Genomic DNA, 22,747 nt, shown 5'->3' with positions numbered 1-22,747 from the left:
TAAAACACTGGTTAAAGTGAACGTAAGCCCAAGCAGTGTTGTCCATTCTTTGTCCTGAACCAGACTGTTGGTAGCACTTCCTATTGCAGAACTAAAGTGGTAGTAATAACATGGTAATGCTGTATAGTAGCAAGTACTACCAGACTTTTCCAACACATTGAAAATTGAGAGCATAATTGCTGCTCTCCATAGTTACAGCCTGGCATCCTGCCAATCGTGGGCCCCATAGACAACTAACAGTATATAAGTGTAACCAGTCTCCTATAGATTACATTACCAGTCTCCTATAGATTACATTACCCGCATTGGGTGTGCTGGGGTGTTGGGAAACACTAAGTAACACACCTGACCAGCAAACCAATGTTGAATAACAAATTGGTTCAAATGTGTTTACTGGTTTGGTTATGGTTAGGGTTAGTTTTAGGTTTTGGCCTCGTCGGCCAATAGTCAATGTTCGTGCTGGGGTGGAACAGGTGCATGCACACCCAGTTACTTTCCAGGATCTGAGTAGGAGAACCCTGGTCAAAGCCATGTAGGCCGACTAGTTTGACAACATATTTCCCTGGGCCATTGAAAGACCAACCCATGTCCATACTCACCTTGATTATAGAGAACAGTAACAGTGAGGACCAACTGTGAACACAGTAGTACTGAAGCAGTAATAAAGTGTAAAACCATTTTGAAGGCCTCCTTGATTCATTGACATGGAAATTTGAGTGCTGTTCCTGGCAACTCAATGATGTTAATGGCTTATTTGTGAGAATGAACATCAAGCTACTGATTTTTAAAGCTTAGTTAATGTTGCATGACTGGAAACAGACGGGACCTGAGAGTAAAGGAATAGTTTGTGGAGGGAGATGGAAAAAGAGATCGTTTCCCAGCAGACAGAGAGAGAGAGGGGGGGGGGGGGATACCTACAGTAATGGTATTAACTAATAACTGGCATGATTCATAACCTATACCTGCATATTGGTCCAGAGAGGGATTTTCCCATTTAGAAATGAATGTCAATATTTTCACCTGGGTTCCAGTGGTAAAATAGGTCACCATTGACGGTAATAAAAAACGAAATAACATGCAACCAATAGTGCCATGATTCATACATGTGTATTAGTTCAGTGAGTGATTTTTCCCCCTTGCAAATGGGTACATATTTTGTACTTTGGGTCAGGAAATTTAATGGGTCACCATTGATGGTGAATCCTTAGCAAAGGGTGCATTTAGTTACTTTACCGTAAGCAGGGCTAAATGTCTGATGGGGTAGAACTAGACACATAGGTGAAGGTGTCTTTGCAGGTGACCTTGAGTGTCCAGGGATGTCTAATGACTTTCACATTTGCATCAGTTATATTTCAACAGTATCAGTAAAGATTGGTCACCATTTTATTAGTTAATGTGGAAAAGAATGGTGCTGCTTCTGGTTATATATATGTACATATTTAATATTTCACATTCTTCAGAAAAAGACAATCAAAGCCATATATTAATACATTATGTTATTCACAATTTAATATGTACAATATAATAATTTACTATCACAATTGATATAACATGAATTGAACATTTTCAAAACAATAAGTTGAAGTTTAATGAGGACATTGTCCATGGCTTTTGCGATGAAGAAATAAAGAAAATCCAAGTTGTTGCGTCGTGAAAGGGATCGTAAAATATCCACACATTCGACGTTTCAACATTCAAAGAACGCACTCACTCAGCAATCAGCACAACCGACATGAACTGTTCATCATTTCTTTTGTAGTTTTTTTTGCAGATTCATTCACTTCATTGCTAATCTTAATTCACCAGCTCACCATTTGTCTTCATTATCTTGCCTTAATCAATAAATCCTTGTTGAGTACACCTTACTGTCATTGATTCAAAGCACCACATATTTTAACATAGAAGAAAACAAATATCCTAATAAAAACGTTGAAATCATGGCTGTTTGAGGAGTTGTCTCACTGCCGAGTGTTACTCACGATACGTACAGTATGGTACAGTTTATGACATCACAACCTGGCCAAGAGGGATTTCTCTGTTGTGGCCTGCAGTAATAAAAACAATGTACATTATCGTCAAGAAGTCTTGGTATGGTATCCAATAAAACAGTTGACCCATGAAAGAAAATCAAATGAGACACGGACACTAACTGACTCGTTGACATCTTTCCAAACGTAGGGAGAGAAGAACAGAGAGAAGTTTTTTTTTTTTTTTTTTTTCCCTGGAGCACCCCCACGGTTGAGGCACCACGGGGGAACTGCAACGTTACAATCAGTTTGTGTGATCAACCAAATAGTTCTCGTGGTTGAACGATAATTTACATGCTCACGCGTCCTCTTCGTTCGCGCTCACTGGCATTTATACCTATTTCTTCCAAAAATACGGAAATGCTCCTCTTCTTGCAGTTCTTAGCACTTTATTCACACTCTATTTTACAAAAAGAGGTCACGAAAAGGAGGCTTGGGAGCATCTTACGGCATGTCCAGTGAGGTTGAGGTTTTTTGTGTCTCTCCTGGTTCAGAAAAAAACACCAGTCAGTGGAGACACCACGGCAGAGAGGAGAGCCGGGAGGCGGGAGGGTGGGACTGGGTCTAGATGGCGGTGTCGTTTGGTGCGTACGTATCTGCCCAGTCTCATCGGAGTTTAGCGTTGCCGTATGTGTTGCGCTGTATCGAGATCAGTTTCTCCATGCAGGCGGTGCGGGTGTCGTGCAGGGTGCCATGCCACACGTTACTGGGGGGCCGCACCTCCTCGCTGCGGCAGAACACGTAGGCCATGGTGTCGGTCCGGCTCTGGATGTAGGCGCTGTGCAGGAGGGCCCGGCAGTACCGACTGATCCGGTCCACCCTACGGAGGATCAGGTGGGCTTTCCTAGGGGGGAGTCATCATCACAATTATAATCTTCATCATCATCATTACCATCATCATCATTAAAATTACAGCAACTTACTCCAAAACACTTTTCCCTGATGTAATCATGGTTCTTCACACCACACATTTATCAAATATAAAATGGTTATATTTTCGGTGTGGTTTGCCACAGATCAAGTTTGATTGAATCCCAGGCTGAGAGTAGAGGAGAGGTCTGTCTCTGGTTGGAGTTGGCAGCCAGCTCACCTCCCTGGCGAGAGGGGGCCATGGTTGAGGCCAGCTCAAGGTAGATGGGCAGACAAACTGCCTCACAGACACATACTGTACACACACACTCACAAGCACAAACACACACACACACTCACACTCACACTCACACTCACACTCACACTCACACTCACACTCACACTCACATTCACACTCACACACTCTCTCTCTCTCTCACACACACACACACACACACACACACACACAGCCAATTTCTTTCCAGCACATTCTCTCATACTTAAATCACATACTTCACTCTCATGAAGATGGGCTACCTCCATGTTGTATGTTGTTGAGTTTATATGAACAGATACAAATATACTCAAATAAACTTGACTTGGAGGCAAATTCCGTTTTGTTTGGAGACGTTTGGTCTCTGCTGAGCATCAGCATCTGTCTTTGGTTAAGCAAGGAGCACATACAACCTTTTCACTTGTTTGTTAAAAAAAGGGCAACATTTTTCTTGCATTTTGAAATTCCCAAAAGCAAGTGGGCAATTTAAGGACTGGGGGTTTAGAATGCCTACAGTATCAATCAAGAGAGGAGCAGATTGGGGATCAGAATTTAAGACTTCCAGGTCAAGAGGAGTGCTTTATTTGTGCTGGTGCTATCCATTTTATCTTGTCATTGTTGGTCACATGCAATATTTTGTCAGTAGCAGGCTTCCAAGTCAATACAACGTGCACTATTTGAACAAAATGGCTGCTACAACAGAGGTGACTGACTGTTCAGTCTCTTCCCACACGGTGGCTGTGTCTTACGTCACAACACATTGAGGCCAACTTTGACATCGGGGGGATGATGGCAGGATGTTTACTTGTTAAACCAAGGTGCGTTCCATTTCTCTACCCTTCAGCCAGAAGTGTGCCCTTGTGCCCTTCCCCTCATGCAATTAAAAACATGGATGGGTGCAAGCATGGCTGGAGAGAGTTTCCATCATACTCTTCACAACAGTCCATTCCTTTTTAATCCATGAGGGGAGTGTGCGAGGGTAGAAAATTGCAACGCACCACTGGTTTAACAAGGGCACATCCCTTGATCATCCCTCAGTCAAAGTTGGCAGCAATTGACCCATACGGTATACGGTTCCTAGGAGTCTGGTGCCCCGAGACTACAGAAAAGTAGATCTACAGCATGGAAACTCCACCCAAAGTAGAAAAAAAAACAATACGCAAGACACACAGTCTAGTTGTGTGGAGCATTGCATTTCTAAAAAAACATACATGGTGAGGTAAAGAGGTGAGGCCCTGTCCAGGGCTCACTGCGACTGTGGTCTGTCGGTCGCTGTGACGATGGTCTGTCGGTGGCTGGGACGGTGGCTCGCAGGTTTCTTGACGGGAGTTGTGCCGAGCGCTCAAATTTCACTTGGCCACTCTGTTACCTTTTAAAAGGCACCACCGATAGAGCTGGGTCATAAATCAGCCCAACAAGGCCAAACCCTGCCAATTTAAGGCTGTAAATAACCGGCTGTCACTCATCCAAATGCCTTCCCCAGGACTTTCCTCTGTGCCCGCCCCCCAGGCCACCTCCCCACAATCAGCCCCCAAAAAAGCATAATCTTCCGTAAGACACATTTATTCCAAATGTATTATATTATTTATGGCTGCTGAGGGGTGCTTCCAGGCAATAGGGGTGAACAAAACAAAACAGGGGGCTGAAACCTGAGACCGAATGTTGCCATCATTGCAAAACTATTGTACCGTTGTCATAACCTGGTATGGCTCACATGCCATGGATTTCAAATATGTTTGTTTTTTGCTGGTCTATGAGTTTCTCCATATCTTGCTAATTTTGCCTTGTGTGTATTTCCATAAAGAAAATGACTGCCTGGGGTGGTCTGTTCCTGAGGGCAGAACCAGGAGAGGGGTGTGCAGGACATCTTTACGCGAATGAGGAGGAAATGGAGTTGGAAGTTTAGTTAGTGTTAGTTGACTGTCAATTTTAGTGTTTGGTTTGGCGTAAGAGAGCTGTTTTGGCGTTGGGGTTGTAATCTGAGTATGTAACCTCATAGTCAAAAGCTGACCTTACCCATTTGCCTTCCACAAGAAACGCTTACAGAAAAGTCAGATTGCGCAACTCAGCTCCTGCTCTTGCAGTAGACAGGGGGGGAAAAAAAACTGGAAAACCCAAACGCACTAATCTTACAATGTCAGGGGAGACAAGTGTGGTTTTGTTATAGAAGAGACCCTAAAATGACTGCATCAGACAAAAGGAACACATAATACAAACAAAACAACAGGAAAATACAGTTGATAGATGAATAACTAAACTGACTGATGGTTGTGTGGAGAGAATGGAAAATACAACGGTAACACTTATACAATCTTATACAATCTTATACAATCTTATACAATCTTGCAAAAACTATGTACCGAGACAATCGGAAGAGAGAAAGGTACTCTCGCCTGTCTGCACTGCCACACTGCCACACAACAACAACACTGTTGTGGTTAGAAAAAGTGAGTGAAGGGTGTGAATGATAAGGTGAGGCTTTACAAACCACCATAAATACAGTATGTGGGGGGTCTCTGGTTCAAATGAGAGCATAAACAACCGTGTGTGTGTGTGTGTGTGTGTGTGTGTGTGTGTGTGTGTGTGCGTGTGCGTGTGTGTGTGCGTGTGCGTGTGTGTGTGTGTGAGTGTGTGTGTGCGTGTGTGTGTGTGTGTGTGTGTATGTGTGTATGTGTGTGTGTGTATGTGTGTGCATGTGTGTGTGTGTGTACGTGTGAGGGTGACAAAGTGAGAGTAATGGTCTAATAACATTCACAGACATGCCTGGTATGACATGAATGCCATTAGTGTGGTGATACTGTGGCCTCCCCAGACAGGCCAGGAGATAACGCCCGGGTCTGAGTGCTGCTACTATTTACCTATTGGTTTCATTTAGGGGGAAACAGACACAGACATTTCCAGACCAATGTGTATTGAATCCCTGTAATGACCTATAGCAAACACTCAACACATTGAATATTACATTGGACTCTCTGTCAACTGAATGAATAGTCATATGAACATCAATAACACATGGTGATGACATTTAAGCCTCTGTGTTGGGATTTGGGGGGGGGGGGGGACTTAGGAAGTGACACAAAACCTGGATGGCAGAATAAATCGATTGACTGGGCAAAATACCGGCTTCTCATTGGCTTCGGAAAACACCAGGGTAAATCTATGGACTCTCGGGTGACCTCTGGTACTGCAGCTCCCTGTGGGTGAGGTGTACGGTCCTGCCCAGGGAATGACAGCATGGCATACTCCTGACTCCTCGTGTTATATAGCACCATTCCTGCCTTTACAGGGGGGCTTCAGGTCTTTACAGGTAACCAGAGAAGTTGCTTTTATGAATGAATATTCCTCACATACACAAAAACAAGCGCAGTCCCAATTCGCCGCGACACTCGTGAAGTTGCCAAGCGCCGGAGCGCTGCGGCTTCGTTAGGCCTCTGAGTCGCTGGCTCCTTTCCTCCAGGCCCTTGTAATAACAAGGCAGTAATTTGTAGACTTAGCACTTGTGTCCAGTCACCAATTGGGTACAAACTATGAATAAAAAGGTAACCGAGAGGAAATAAAAACATCTGATGAACTTGAGTAAACGAAAATGAAAATATATGAGCGCGCCGTGCAGATTCTTTTATGAGATTTATGTCCTTCTGAGATGGTACTCCAATGGAACAAACCCGCTCATGATTGGTTTAATGGGCCAGGATTTGCAGTGAAAGCCTAAACCAATATTTTGCTGTCCAAAATTACTGCTGACCATGGTGTTGTGTGTGTGTGTGTGTGTGTGTGTGTGTGTGTGTGTGTGTGTGTGTGTGTGTGTGTGTGTGTGTGCGTGCGTGCGTGCGTGAGTGTGCGTGCGTGTGTGTGTTTGTGTATTTGTCTACAGGTGTGATGATCTACCTTTGTTAGAGATGGTTGCAGAAACAGTAGAGCTGCATGGTTTACAATGGACAGATTGAAGTTCCTGACTAGCTATACAGAGGCTATGTAAAAACAACCTCATGTTACTGGGTTGGAAGGCCGCCATTTTCAAGTCCACTGGAATGGAAAGATTCAACACTTCTCGAAAACTGAAGATGACGGCGAAAACGATCATGGGGTTTCTATACGAAAGCCAGCTCAAACCCAAAGGCATTTTGGAGAACCATAGTGGTCATTCCAATTTTATTGTGTTTCAAAAGATCATAAACACTACATTTGTGCTGCCTCAAATCACTCAACTTCAACCGAGAGGAAAGGAATAAGCATCTGGTCCAATTAGAGGAACTGTTACTTATAACTTGATACTGAAAACCTATATGAGACCCTGGATCTGGATCCCCAGCGAGGACATTTTCTTACATAAACAAAGAACGGTACTGCTGGGGGGGTGTCCACACCAAGAGGAGAAGACAAGAGGAGAACACAACCTCGGAGTGACACTGTCGCCGAACAAACAGTGACACAGGACGAGACATTGGGAAAACCTATGGCATGTTCCTCATTCTCACCTGGGTCCCAGTTCGTCTTCACTCCGCCAGACAAAGTCTCCGAACTTCTCGTAGTGTGAGTTGTAGTGGTGCTGTACACGGTAGAGCAGAGGAGGGGGGATCTCCATGAGGGTGTTGTAGGCCGTCTGCTGCTCCTTACCGCTGGTGTAGCCGTTGTACAGGTTATATACCTTGTCTGCTATCTCTGCCATAGGGGGAGAGAGAGAGAGAGAGAGAGAGAGAGAGAGAGAGAGAGAGAGAGAGAGAGAGAGAGAGAGAGAGAGAGGCAGAGAGAGAGAGAGGGAGAGAGAGAGAGAGAGAGATAGAGAAGGAGCGAGAGGCAGACAGAGAGAGAGAGAGAGAGCGAGAGGCAGACAGAGAGAGAGAGAGAGAGAGAGAGAGAGAAATACATGAATGCTCATGTATTCATCTTCACATATCACAACTGTGCTACGTGTAGATTGTACAGGTTGCCATGAAGACAAACTCTCTTGATGCAGCTTCCAACGAGGTGGAGGGGAGAGAATGACAGAGGGATGGTGAGAGAGTCGTGGAAAAGGAAGGAAGGAAAAAAAAAAGAAAAAAAAGGAGAGACGAGGTGAGTAACCTGCTGATGATTCTGTGAGATCACACAAGCACAGTTCTTCCTTTTCTCACAGTTCCTCTAGTGTGGGACTCAGGTTACTTAGATACCCGGAGACGCAGAGAAGTGTTTGGGAAAAGGGAAGGACAGAATGGAGGTTAGAATTCCACTGGGAAGACTGGGAGGTGTGAGGGGTACAGTAAATGACATTTTAAGGTGATGTGTTAAGGAGGGAGGAATGCAATGGAGAAAGGAAAGAAAGAGTGTGAGAGTGTGAGAGTGTGTGTGTGTGTGTGTGTGTGTGTGTGTGTGTGTGTGTGTGTGTGTGTGTGTGTGTGTGTGATGGAATACCTTCTGCTCTGCTATCATCCACCATGGGACAAGATGTCCTCACTGAGACAAAGCTGGACTCTGAACGACTCCCTCGACTGTCCACAGCATAGAGGGTGAACCTAAGAGAGAGAGAGAGAGAGAGAGAGAGAGAGAGAGAGAGAGAGAGAGAGAGAGAGAGAGAGAGAGAGAGAGAGACGTAAACAAAGCAATAATTACATAAGCTCACAAGTAATCAATGAAGATACATCTGTCAATAAAGACCCTTCCACCAACAAAGACATGAAAAAAAGAAAATGAGGAAGAGTAGACTATTGACACAAGAACACTGTGAACCCTCAGTGGCTTGATCAGCCATCCCTCCTGAGCATCCTTTAAAGCTCAATGTGAACCCTCAGTGGCTTGATCAGCCATCCCTCCTGAGCATCCTTTAAAGCTCAATGCGTGTTGTCACGCAATGTGTACCCGCTATACATGCTAAGTCTACACTCCACATGCTGTTCTTATGAGCTACTGTTGACAGCCAGGGAACCCTTTTGAAAATAGCCATAAATCAGAGAGCCGGGGCAGGAGAGCGGGGCAAGCAGGGCCAAGGAGGCCCTGGATTCAGTTACGTCTAGTAGACGTCCATGGCATGTGATAGATAGAGAGAGAGAGAGAGAGAGAGAGAGAGAGAGAGAAATAATAGAATGAACAACTGAGAGAGAAAGAGAGAGAGAGATAGAGAGAGAGAGAAAGAATAGAATGAACAACTGAGAGAGAGTGAGAGAGAAAGAAAGAGAGAGAGAGAGAGAGAGAGAGAGAGAGAGAGAGAGAGAGAGAGAGTGAACAACTGAGAGAGAAAGAAAGAGAAAGAAAGAGAAGGGTAGCGCGGCACGGCAGCCATTACGTGTAATAGCAGCATTAAGTGAGACTCCCACTTCCTCTAATGACGGAATTCCGCTCTCTTAAATGCAAAACATATTAAAGCTCCGTACCATACCCAGAGTTCCCCTGGACCACCCAGTACCCGACACAGTACTGTCTCAAACACACCATAAGTAATAAGGCACATGTAAAGCTCGTCCATAAGCATGCTTTTGAGTGTTTCATTGAATGTTCAAAAATGTCCCACTCTCACCACCATGTCGCTTATTTCAGTACTGTAAAACATCAAATATGACCACCATCTAAACTGCAAAAACCACTGAAAATAGCAAGGCATGTCCAGAAAAATAAATAAGGCGAAAACTGATATTGTTCATGACTGAAAAACATGCAAAATGAGAAAACATATCAAAGAGTAAGCAAATTTCATCTTTCTTCATTGTTCCCCCTGCTCTTTCAGTGCACTGTTTCTCTTTCAGGGCCCATTTGAATGTCTTACTCCATCCTTTTGTGTCTGAAGAGCTTATGTTTTAATACCACCAACTGATTGTTTTGTTTGTAATATGGCCTGTTTAGACATTGCTAGCATAGTTTGTCCCATCTTGTTATTCATCCGGGGAGATGCGGTATTCCCCCAGAACCTCACAATAGATGGCGAGGCCAGAGTCCGTCCAATGCTTCACAGACTCTCTGCCCAGCAAAACAACACTGCATATAACATTCACATTGTTTAAATTATGTGGTCACATAACTAGCCAGTGAAGTTCTCGGGGGGGGGGGGGGGGGGGGGGGGGGGTGGGTATTTATCAGGCAATTTGTAGAGTTTAGTTACGGAGGCCAGACACTGCTGCCAGGCTGTTTTTGGTTGTCTAAGTGGTTGGCATCGATGACAGGTACTTTTCTCAGCAGACCTAATTACACTGCTATTATGTATTAAACCCCCCGCTCTGAAATTAAGCCTCTCAAAGACTGAAATTTTTAGATTTACATTTGGGGGGGGGGGGGGGGGGGCAACTGTGGGACAAAAGCTTTCATTATGAGGCAAATTAGACTACAACAGAACAGAGGGGTTTCTTTTGTCCTTTTTTTTCCCTTCTCCTTCCTTCGCTTCGGAGAGACAACCACAAAAAGGTATTTTGGCTGGCTTTGTCTCTGTGGTGTTAACACTATGGTCAGTCAGACGACAACTGTTGATGAGACTGCCATCCAAGATGGCAGGTCAGATCCGCTGTGTAGATGGTGGTCACACACTTCCACCACGGCAGGGGGGCTGATAGAAGTGCGGATAGACTGAGAGTCTGCGGTGTTGGACTCACCACTGGCACCGATAAGGATCGCCTTGGAGAACAAAGTCCCAGCCATGGTCTGGCCTGCCATGAGAATGTCAAAACAGAGGGTAACATGCTGGCAAAACACACTCACACATACAGTACACACGTATAAACACACACACACACACACACACACACACACACACACACACACACACACACACACGCACACATACACACACACACACACACACACACACTCTCTTTCTCTCTCTCTCTGCATCCACTCCATCACTCACACTCTATCTATCTATCTATCTATCTATCTACAGTATCTAGGTCTCTGTTTCCCATTGTCTCTCCTCCATTCTATCCCTCATTCATTCCCTCGCTCCGTTCCAAGGCTGTCTGGCTGGCCCTTGGTTGTTTGTAGCGCCTGGTTCGGTTTTGTCTGTCCGCCATCCTTCTGAAAGCTCAGCAAACAATGAGGCGGATTAATTTTTGTGTGAATTAGCAATGTCGCCATAAAGCAACGGTTGTCCTCTAATTTAATGAGACTGAGGGCAAAGAGAGAGAGAGCGAGAGAGAGCGAGAGAGAGAGAGAGAGAGAGAGAGAGAGAGAGAGAGAGAGAGAGAGGGAAAGAGAGAGGGAAAGAAAGAGAAAGAGAGCAATTATGGCAGTATTTCTGGCATGCTGAGCAGAGGAGAGGAGAAGCCGGGCAGCCTGGGATTCCTGGTCGATGACATCAGATGTTGGGCCGAGATCAGTTGAGCCGGTCCACAAATCAATCAGGAGTGCCAGGAGAATATCATTCCTGAGCGACTGAGGAACTCAACAGCCACAAAAACTAATTTACGGCTTCGATTTAGTTTCTCAGGTCAGGCCCTGTGGCAGAGGACTCACAACGGGAACAGTATAATATCCTTTCCACGCTTTTATCAATTACACAGTAGCTCTGTAATGAATGATGCCACCTGCAGATATCAGAGCAGGCCTGGGCAGAGATGACTATATAAACTAGAAATCACAATAGTGTCATGTGTGATTATATTAAGCATAAAGATAAATACATGATCTATCTATTTGATATGAACATCCTATCTGTGCTACTGTAAATGCTACAAAAAAATAAGCCTATGCCATTTGTGATTGGATGATTTCACGCCCTAAAATGGATCTCAAAATGGTTTTGACCTGACTGAGATTAATAGACTTAGAATTCACTCCAAAAGAACAGGGAAAGAACACATCCTACTTGTTGGATAGACCAGATCGTCTTTTCAGCCAGTTTAATGAGAAAATCCTTGTGTGGCCTTTAAGTCTCAAATCACAAATCATTGCCACTATCTGTAAGATACTTTCCGTTCGGTCTCAGCTCACCATTGTTTCAGCTCTATGATTCGTTGGGGGAGATTTGTCCAGGTCTCTCTTAAGGAAACTTTATCTCAGAAATGTATACACAAATAATATGTACAATATTTGTTGTTATAACTCCTTACTCATTATCATTATCCAGCATCTGAGGTGTTTAAAACACCTTTTTAATCATGTCAAAACTGATATAATCAAAAAAAGCCTTATATTCAAACTTGGCATTTCCATTCAAAAATACCTCTGTGCTCACATCACTAAGTCTCATTCGATGTATTACCACATTTATGAACCTTTACAATCACCTCAAAAGTGCCAATGATTTAACATTCATCGGAGTGTATGATAACTACATCAATCCAACCCATTATCAACTGTTTTTGTGCTATTGAATTTTCTGTATTCGTCGGGATCAGAATACTTCCAAATTCTTTGTTTTTCCTTTGAGGGATAGTTGGCGTTCGGTTCAGAGCAGGGGAGGCTGGTGGAGGCAGAAATCGCAGGACGGGTTCATTGTAATGGAATAGGGAATGGTATCAAACAGGTGTGTGATACTAATCCTCATTGGATACATCTTCCACAAGCGGCCTCATAACAGCCAGCGAGAGTGTGGGAGAGCTGGATAGCCAGCTTATACTCTGCTGTATAAATGCAACACCTCATAAGTCACAGCCTAGGATTGGGTCACGTCAGGTTTATCATGTTTGCAAAGTCATTTTCTGTGATTTATGTATCCCCTCTAAGGAGATCTATTTCAGTCGCGCGCTCCACCCTGGAGGAGTACCGTCCAAAACACTGTGAGAGTCTGCACCTTGGCCTATTTACTGTACTGAAGGGGTCTAAACGAGTTCTTTGTGAGGGGGCTCTACCTAGAACCCTTTTCATTTGAGGAACCCTACTTGGTGATACGATTCTTGCACCTTTTTTCTAAGAGTGTACCTGGTCCCTTTCTACAATACTACACCCGTGAATGTCTAGTGGAAGTGATTTGGAATCACATGGGCCGGAACTGTCCTTGGAGAGGGAGTTCAAGTAGGGTGAATGTAACAGAGGTGATTTGGAATCACATTCTCATGATGGGTAGCCCTGCCTGCAATTTCTAAGCCCAAATGTAGCCCCTGTACCACAAGGGATGTCCTCTTGGTATAACGGTTTATGTCTTGGTCATCCATGCAAGAAGTCCCAAGGTCATTTTGAAGTTGATACCGTAACATATATATATATATATATCCTATATATATATATATACACACACTGTATATTCATTGCATCACTAAATCGTCAGACACCATTTTATTTATAGTGTTGGATTCGGCAACAGCTTTGGGGGAGATGAGGTGATGTTATCATCAATGACAGAGCTGCTTCCAGCAGATTTATTTGGTCATGGTATATGTCTCCACTCTGTGTCAGCATGTCTGGGATGAGCTAGACATTTGAAAGGGTGGTAGTGGTGTACGTGTGTGTGTGTGTGTGTGTGTGTGTGTGTGTGTGTGTGTGTGTGTGTGTGTGTGTGTGCGTGCACAGGCGTGTGTGTATGTGCGTGCATGAGTGCGTGCGTGTGTGCGTGTCTTTGTGTATGTTTGTGTGTGTTTGTGTGTCTTTGTGTATGTTTGTGTGGGTTTGTGTATGTTTGTGTGGGTTTGTGTTTGTGTGTGTGCGCATGTGGAGGGGCGTGTGAGGGGAGTACGAACATTTAATTGAGTGCTTGCAACATCTACGGAGTGTGTAATGTCGAGCATCACCAGCCCACACATTCTTATCAAGACAATAAAAAGCAATCAATCATAAATAGAAAGTAAGCACTTTACTCTACTTGGCTCAACATGACTTTCTAAATACTGTAGTCACTTTAGCTCGCTACAGTGATCAGATAACAATGCATTAACACTATGTGCTGTTTCTCACGCTAACGCAACGATGCTAACGTTGACACACGGTACAGAAAAAAAAAAGGGTGCTTCCGGACTTCCTCTCAAGCTGTGTCCATTGGCAACATTTCCAAGGAAAGGGGATGACCTGTTCCTATGTGCCCCTGATAACTCTGTCCCTTTGTGGAGCAGCGAGGCCGAGAGGTGGGCTCCCCAGCTAAAGCCTTCTACAACAATACAGCCGAGGAGATAGCGTCCGCTAGCTGGGCTGGGAAGGGAAACATTAGGGCTGACAACCTTGGAGAGATCAAATGTAACCCCAACACCAGCCGAGACGTTATCTAACCTCCGATTAGGACTGGCCAGCAGAGGTGTGCCCACAGACGTAATGCCGACGTAAATTGTGGCCTTATCTGAAAACAACGAGGCCCCAGGGGCTGCCTTGGTACAGATAACATTGCTACATAGTATTACTCTCTCTCTCACACTCTCTCTCTCACACTCTCTCTCTCTCTCTTTCTCTCTCTGTCTCTGTCTCTCTCTCTTTCGTTGTAGGACGAAAGAAGTGGAGGCTTCCAAGTTTCTCCTCATAGTAAACTCTCGGTTGGCGTGGTTTCTGTGTTGTGCAAGGTAGAATGGCAGAAAGGTGGGAGAAAACAGTACCAGGAATCCTACCTGATGCTTGAATAAATCACCAGCTTGAATATACAAATATGCTGCTATGATTTACCATTCCTTCTACCTTGTAGTCTCTTCTGAGCTCTGTTCCAATGGTTCTCCAAGATTCCCTTGTTTAACAGAGACAAGATCTGTTACTGCCACAGCTGCAGAGGCCAGCTTCCCAAAACAAGTTGAGATGAAGTGTGTGTGTGCAGGGGGGGAACAGCAAGATGGCCATGAACATAAACCAGCAAACAGCAGTTGGGAGAGCTCAAGAGGACAAGACGGTGCATTCCCTCTGTTGTTTCGCTGGGTCCCCGGCTTTCATCTGGAGGCCGTTCTTGCTATACACCCCACCCACCTAACTTTATTTCAAGATGTGGAGGGGACGACGGAGGTATGGGAAGCGATACCCTAGGAGAATAAAGTGCTCATATCAAATGTATATTGCAGCAATGCCCCCTGGGAAGGGTGGCGCAGGCCTCCTTAGCCTCTCGGAAGACTAATCTATCACCGGTCTGAGATGTCCTCTTAACAGCTTAACATAAAAGTATCCAGCTGTGGTGATGTATGGATTCATAAAGAAACGCTTTACTGAGCTTTATGCTACCGGAGGAGGGCCGACCTACCCAAGCCACTCACTGGCAGGAACACGTGATGGAACATTCACAAGTGTCTGTCCAAGTGGACTGGTTTCATTGCATTCCAGCGCTTCCCATCCCGCTAATATGGTTTCACTTTATAGGCCTACCGATAAAGTCACAAGGAAGACAAGGATCACTTAATGAATCATGTCGTGAAGTGTCACACACGTGCAAACAACTTCAACGATATGTTCTTGATCATCATCATGCAAAAAGGGAGCCCTCATGATCCCTAGCTTACAGACTTCTGTCTTGATGTGTGTCTGATGACTTGTTGTCACTCATATTCAAGACTCTTGAAGGGATAGTCTGTTTAATAACCATCCAAGACATGACCAATACATGGGAAGGGGGGGGGTGGTTTGTCTATTTGTTAAACCAGACAAACAGACAGACAGGTCAGCGGCTCCAGACTTCAGTCTCTCTCTACGCCTCTGAACAACAACATGGCCACGTTATATGTCCTCATTATTCACCATGACCATGTTTCCTTGCATGGCAGACAGAAACAGAGCCCTCGATCATGACCAAACAGAACAATAACACCAACATATACCACTTCCACCGTGGTGAGCCCACCAAACTATGCGCCTCAGCTAATACGAGCCAGCTGTGTTCTTCTGAGGAAATAAATACAATTAAAACACGTCCCCTAAACACATAACATTTCCAGTGGGAATACAGACACCCAAGGCCAGGATGTGGTACATTGTGATATTTGTCCAGTCATTCTTGTTTAGGAAAAGATGTAAACATGACCGCGGACGTGATGGTTAACAAGGAGGAGGGCTTTTTTATGATAATGGGAAATACTGCACTCATAAAATGTGGTCAGAATATGATGTAGTCAATTGAGTTACAAGCTGCTAGTCATACCGAGAACAATACCACACGGCCTATAGGTGGGAAGGACTTGGCATTTCCATGGACGCCTACTATGTTTTAGAATGACTGTACTGTACCTCTAAAGGTGGAGGGAAGTAACCACAGAATTGGCAAGTGAATAAAATAACAAAATAAAAATAAAAAGGCAGATACATAAATTGTCTTCATCCGACACCTTTAGTTCCTTTAACCAATTCCTATCTCCATTTTACACACCTTTGTTTTAGTGTGTGGCTATAGTTAACCTTTAAAGGGGAGGTTTACGGTCTTACTTGTAGAGACTAACAACAATGGTCTAGGTGTTTAAAGGGGAGGTTTACAGTCTTACTTGTAGAGACTGTCGGGTTCCAGACACTTGAAGACCAGTGAGTAGAGCACAGAGTGAGGATGGTCTCCGTTCCTCCTCCCGGCGACCACACAGGAGGAGCCAAGACCAGAGAATAGGTCATCCACCAGGCTCAACACCTCACCTGGGGGAAGAGGGGGGAGAGAGAGAGAGAGAGAGAGAGAGAGAGAGAGAGAGAGAGAGAGAGAGAGAGAGAGAGAGAGAGAGATGGGAGAAGAAGAGGTAGAATGGAAGAAAGAAGGGAGAAAAGGAGGGAGACAGAGGGAAATGCATAGGGTTAATTATACTAATGGACATGGACTTGGTTTGAAGTAATTTCCCTTTCCTCTTAAATAAGCAACACGTGCTGTTTTCTTCTGGAACAATGTTCACTCTCACCTATTGTCCCTTAAATGTTTCGCAAGTCAAAACAAACACTGCCAAGCTACAGTAACCTTGGTTCACATACTGTATATTTAAACAGAAAACGGTCACAGGCTAAAGGAAAGTTATGAATGACTTTTTAAAGAGCCTTTTTCCGGCATCGATCCTTCCATTCCACACTGTAGCATTCCAAGCTATTCAAAGTTTCACCTCTGCTCTGACCACGGGGAACCATTTCTGCAGCACAAACCCTAAAGGCAAAATTAAATATGACTTCTTCTGGCGTGAGTCCCTACACGCTACATTATAGATCTGTAAGAAAACACAATTTTTCGGCTTTACAGGCACATATTACTGTTACAGTGATATCTCACTGAGCACCCCGGGGGCCTCACAAACAACAGTTGTGAAATATCTTTTATGTCAGCTTACGGGAAAAAATAATGACACACGCAGGCACGCACGCACACACGCAGGCACGCACGCACGCACGCACGCACGCACGCACGCGCACACACACACACACACGTTCACTCAGACATGCCCACAACTGTTTCCAGCACTCAGAGGGGGTGGTGTAAAAAAAGAGGGAGCTGTCGAAACAGTTTAAAAGCTCTAAAATGGTCGGATTTCAAACTATTTCTACAAGATATAAAGGGCAGCTTAGATTGATCTTATGACATGCGGGCCAACTTATAAACACAGGGAATAGGTCTGGCTGGTGGGCACTAGGAGACGGTAAGAAAAAGTTGCAAAAGAAGGGAGTAGGACAGGCTAGTGGACAACTACTCCCACTAACCTCCACTGGAAAGGTCGGAAAGTAACTATATACGGAAGAAAGGTTTGACATTTTCCCAGAGAGAGTTCTGTTTATAAGAGGTTTCCCCAAACACATTCCTAAGCGTAAAATCTACAAGTGCCAGGCTTACTCTTTCTAAGGTTTTGTTCTTTCTAAACATGTTGGATATACTTTATTTATTCCAGGAGTTAGAGCAAGCATCTAGATGGTTTTCTGTTGGGCCATAACCTAATTTGCAATCGGCACTATTTACTCAAAATGATTTACATACAGTGCTGCTTGAAAGTTTGTGAACCCTACAGGGATGGTCATTATTTTTGTATCAATATTAAAATGAACTTATAAAATCTTTATCTAAACCGTAATGAAGTAATAAAGACTAAAGATTATTCCAAATAAGTGACACAAACAAACAAATATGATATATTTTCATTGTTTATTTAACGAAAGTGGTTTATGTAACAAAAACTCAGATTTCATGTGTGCTAAAATATGTGAACCTCTTCAGTCAATAGCTTGTGGTACCTCCATTATCAGCGATAACTTGGAGTAAACGTCTCGCATAGCCACCAATCAGTCTCTGTCTGTTTTGAGGGTTTTTTGCCCAATCCTCCTTACAGAACTCAGCCAATTGAGTTAGATTTGAGGGGTGTCTGACATGAACTGCCCGCTACAGGTCCTGACAGCATCTAGATTGGATTTCAGTCAGAACTTTGACTTGGCCAATCCAAAACACAAATCTTCTTTCTCCTGAGCCATTCTTTGACAGATTTGCTTGAATGCTTTGGGTCATTGTCGTTGTTGGAAGACCAGCTTTAGCTCCTTGACTGATGGCCAGACGTTCTGTTCAAGCATCTACTGGTATACCTCAGAATTCATGGTTCCCCTGATGTGGAGTCATCCAGGTCCAGAGGAGGAAAAGCAGCCCCAGATCTTGAGACTCCCACCATCATGCTTGATTGTTGAGATAAGGTTCTTTTGGTGGTAGGCAGTGTTGGGTTTTCACCAAACATAGTGGTTTTGATTGTGACCAAAAAGGTAAATTTTGGACTCATCTGTCCAGAGAAACTTTCAGGCTTGTCCAGGTGGTCTCTGGCAAAGTTAGTTTCTCTGGCAGTTTGGTTCTTTTTTGACAGCAGAGGCTTCTTCCTAGCAACCCTCCCATGAAGGCCATTTCGATTCAGTGTTCTTCTTATTGTTGAAGCATGCACGGTTACCTGAGATGCAGCAAGGGAGGTCTGCAAATCTCTAGATGTTGTTTGGTTTGGCTTTTACCTGATTTATTATTTTTCTTGATTTCCTGATTTATTATTTTTCCCTAACCCTTGGGGATATTTTGGAAGGACGTCCACTTCTAAGCCGAGTTGCTGTCATATTAAATGCTCTCCATTTGTAAATTATTTGCCTCACAGTGGACTGATGGAGCTCAAATCTTGTTGAGATGATTTTATAGCCTTCCCCAGACTGATGTGCTCTCACTACCCTCTTCCTGATGTCCTCTGAGATTTCCTTTCCTATCGGCATGGTGTGTTATGCATTCACCTGTATGGGTAACATTCACCTGTATGGGTAACATTCACCTGTATGGGTAACATTCACCTGTATGGGTAAAACAAAACTGACCAGGTTTCTAATCTCTATTTATCAGAGTCCCGCCTAAACTCTTTCCTAAAGATCTCTCCTTTGATTGGTTCATGTGGTACCCAATTATTTACCCACCTGATTCTACTTACCTCCTTGATTTAACCAATGTAACTTGGTTCACTTATTTTTGCACCTGCACTAATTTCTTTATAATTTTGTTGTTCTACTACATGCATGATTTCCCCTAAACCAACATATGGAATTGGTAAATATAAACCTGTTATGTCAGATAAAAAAAGACTGGTTCTGATTAAATAAAGATTTCATGGTAAAATAAATAAAAAAATGTAATCTAATTGCACAAGGGGTTCACATACGTTCAAGCAGCGCTGCATTTCCTATTGATATTGTATCAATGGGCTGACTTACGCAGTATCACAAGATAGTATTTGTTTAATGTCGTATCAAATTATATACATTGAAACACGCTGTGCATTAGAGCTGACTCTGCCCTTTGACTGAAAATGAAAAGCAATCATAGGCTGTATCTCAGACCACTTATATGTAGATCACATTTCTAGATTGTCTTTCAATACATCTGTAGCTGAATCAAAATAAAGCAGGAATTAGGAGAGTACATTGGCGTCACCTCAAACGCTGTATGCTTATAAATTATGGACTTTGTCCAATTTAGAGGCAGGTGGGCAACCACACTTCACATATACACTTCAGAGGCACACTTTCAATGATGTAAACTACTCACGCTAATACACAGTACTGACCTAAATCCATGTAAAAGTATTTAGAGGCTTCACCACTTTTAATGGAGGTGTGTGTGTGTGTGTGTGTGTGTGTGTGTGTGTGTGCATGCGTGCATATGTCTGTGTGTGTGTGTGTGTGTGTGTGTGTGAAGGCTTATTGCAGTACATGTATGTGAGGGTGGCCATATCGCCATAGCAGAGCCGGCGTATGTCTTTGATCCTGATCCTGGGTTTTCCAAGGAGCGGGAACGAGGGAACGGGGGACCAGGAGAAGAGTAAACATTCCCAGTTATGATTCCACCAGGAGAAGAGTCAACATTCCCAGTTATGATTCCACCGTATGTGTAGCCTTGGCCTGCATACCGTCAGTCTGCCTGCCGCTCAGCGCTGCGTCGGCTGATCTCCCCCTGCTCACTGCTACTGCTACACAAGTTAGAGAACAGATCTGATCTTCATTCACTTGCCTCCCTCCTTTAATTGCTTTTTCTTTCTTTTCTTTTCTTTTTTTTTTTTCTTTCTTTCATTATTATTTGTGTCTTTCCTTTATTTACTCATCTGGAAGCGCGGCCACCTGTTTTGTGTTACTATTCATGGCGATGTGAGTGTGATGACATCTGAGGATCATGGGGCTACCATACAATCCACTAACGATTTATGTGATGCTGACAGCGATCGCAATCACACTTCGAATTTTAACATTTCCTTTTTTTTCCGGGCATACAGAAAGTGTTCGGTCTGACTTTTTCCTCACAGTTAGCCTATTCGGAGGGGCGAAGTATGCTAACACTCAAATAATTGGTGGAACAGTAAATTGCCCCGACCAGCCGACTCAATCTTTTGCATAAACAATGGGTAATGATGTGTTTAAGATTGACTATTGACCCGATACAGCCTACCCCAGAATGCCTTTCAAGTCCTTTTCCCTTTCAATGGCACAGCTATGAGAGGAATGTCCAAGACAGGCCAGAAATCTGCTGCTTCACCAAGGCTAAATGTAGACAGAGACAGCGCAGGGAGGGAAGAGGGGGGGGGGGGGGGGGTGGTGGGGGTGGGGGTGGGGGGGGTGGGGGGGGGGGGGGTAGGGAGGAAGGGAGGGAAGGAGGGAAGGAGGAAGGGAGGGCGAGAAGGAACGAGAGAGGACTGAAGTTTTATGTTTCTGGATGCGGTCTGGGGAGGAATGATGTCTTTGTATGTTTTGATAATCAGAATAAATCAGAGGTCTGATGCGTGACTTGGTGGAGTCCGGGTGCAACCACTTGTGGGTTGGTCGGAGGGGGGTATCTGTCATTATCACATAATCCAGAGTTGCAAAAGGCCAAAGACAAACAGCCCAGCTCACGCTCTCATCTGTCAGCTCGCCTGCCCACCCAGAGCTGCCACACTCATTCACTGTCGGGTAATATCTTACTTACATGCACACACGCACGCGCACGCGCACTCACACACACACACACACACACACACACACACAAACACAGAGACACACACACAGAGACAAACTGTCTACTCAGAACAGCTCTGATATAATGAGCTCTGAAATAATGTTTGAATATAAACTGTATGTAGTTATGTAGTTTAGTATTGTATTGTTTCCATATTGTAGAAATATAAACAGCAAAAAGAATGAATCCATTCACCCAAAGGTCTTAGAGCAACACAAGGTGAACAGCAAGTTAGTCTGACTGCAGAACTCCTGTCCCAGGATACGCTTGAATAACAGCCCGTAGCTACATCTTTTGCTTCGTTCACAGTGCGCTCGGAACAAGGAAACTCAGACATTTCTGACTTGAAACTTGTTGTACTCATTGTACGATCTTACCCGACTTTCCCCACTCAGAATTCAGAATCAACCAATAGGAAGCTTTACGCGAATCACTTTTTTTTCATCAGTACCCCCCCCCTCCTCTCCTCTCCTCTCCTCTCCTCTCCTCTCCTCTCCTCTCCTCTCCTTCTCTCCGCTTTCCTCCCCTCCAATCCTCTCCTCTTATCAGTATTTTCCTCTCCTCTCCTCTCCTCTCCTCTCCTCTCCTCTCCTTGCCTTAGGTAACAGAGCCAGAGAAGCCTAGAGCATTGGGAGCCTACTACAGCATGGCCTGTTTGATGTGTGTGCAGTGAGGCTTGGTCATCCCAGACCACAACCACTCCAGGGCTCTAGCCTGGAGCGGAGAGCTAATCTCTCCCACCGCTTGGGCTAGGGTGGTAGGGGGAAGAGAGCTGGTGGTGGGGGGGTTAGAGGCTGGGGGTAGGGGTGAGGAGGCCCTCAGGGACCCAGGAGCCATGTCTTCTCTCGCCCCCTCCCTCCACCCCTTTGCCTAGCTTGTCTTGTGTAATACATCGATCAGGTCCCCAGAGGAGGGGAGGGAGGTTTGAGGAGAAAAAGAAAGCAGTTTTTTGACATGAAAAATGCTTTCACATGTACTCCTGATCAATAAAAAAAAAACTGCAGACTTGCTATGCAACTCTATTCACTTCAAGTTAAAAATACAAAGTCCTATGCTCCTTGTGTGGGTGTTGTCTTACAAAATCATTAAAGAAAAAGGTGAAAAGGGTCAACTGAGCGATAGCATGGATCATCCATACTGCAAAAACAAACCACAAATGCCCATACTCCATTGAACGAGCAAAAAAATAGCTTATCATCAAAATCGGGGAAATACAGTATATCTCCAAATGTCAGCAGTTTTGTCCGTCCAGTTTCTCAGAACTGGATTAAAGTGGATCTTAGCCACTTATAGCACACCTCCTAAACAGTACCCCCACCCCCCTCCCCATCCTCATCAACTGGCTGACGCTCACTGTCACAC

The 22,747-nt window shown here is 44.3% G+C and overlaps 1 protein-coding gene across 1 annotated transcript in view; it reads right to left on the bottom strand.

Annotated features, from left to right (window-relative positions):
• Positions 1–2,633: 2,633 nt before the first annotated feature.
• Positions 2,634–22,747, bottom strand: part of astn2 (astrotactin 2) — a gene marked incomplete at both ends in the record, with an annotated part of 256,443 nt that continues 236,329 nt past the window's right edge. Inside the window, 4 exon segments of the mRNA XM_083669850.1 lie at positions 2,634–2,871; positions 7,629–7,812; positions 8,542–8,642; positions 16,419–16,560. Coding sequence (XP_083525976.1) covers positions 2,634–2,871; positions 7,629–7,812; positions 8,542–8,642; positions 16,419–16,560 — 665 coding nt within the window.

Source organism: Argentina silus (genome assembly GCF_951799395.1).
Source record: "Argentina silus genome assembly, chromosome: 5".
In the NCBI taxonomy this organism is placed as follows: domain Eukaryota; kingdom Metazoa; phylum Chordata; class Actinopteri; order Argentiniformes; family Argentinidae; genus Argentina; species Argentina silus.
Note: the sequence above shows the minus strand (reverse complement) of the source record. Positions and strands in the feature narration are given on the sequence as shown.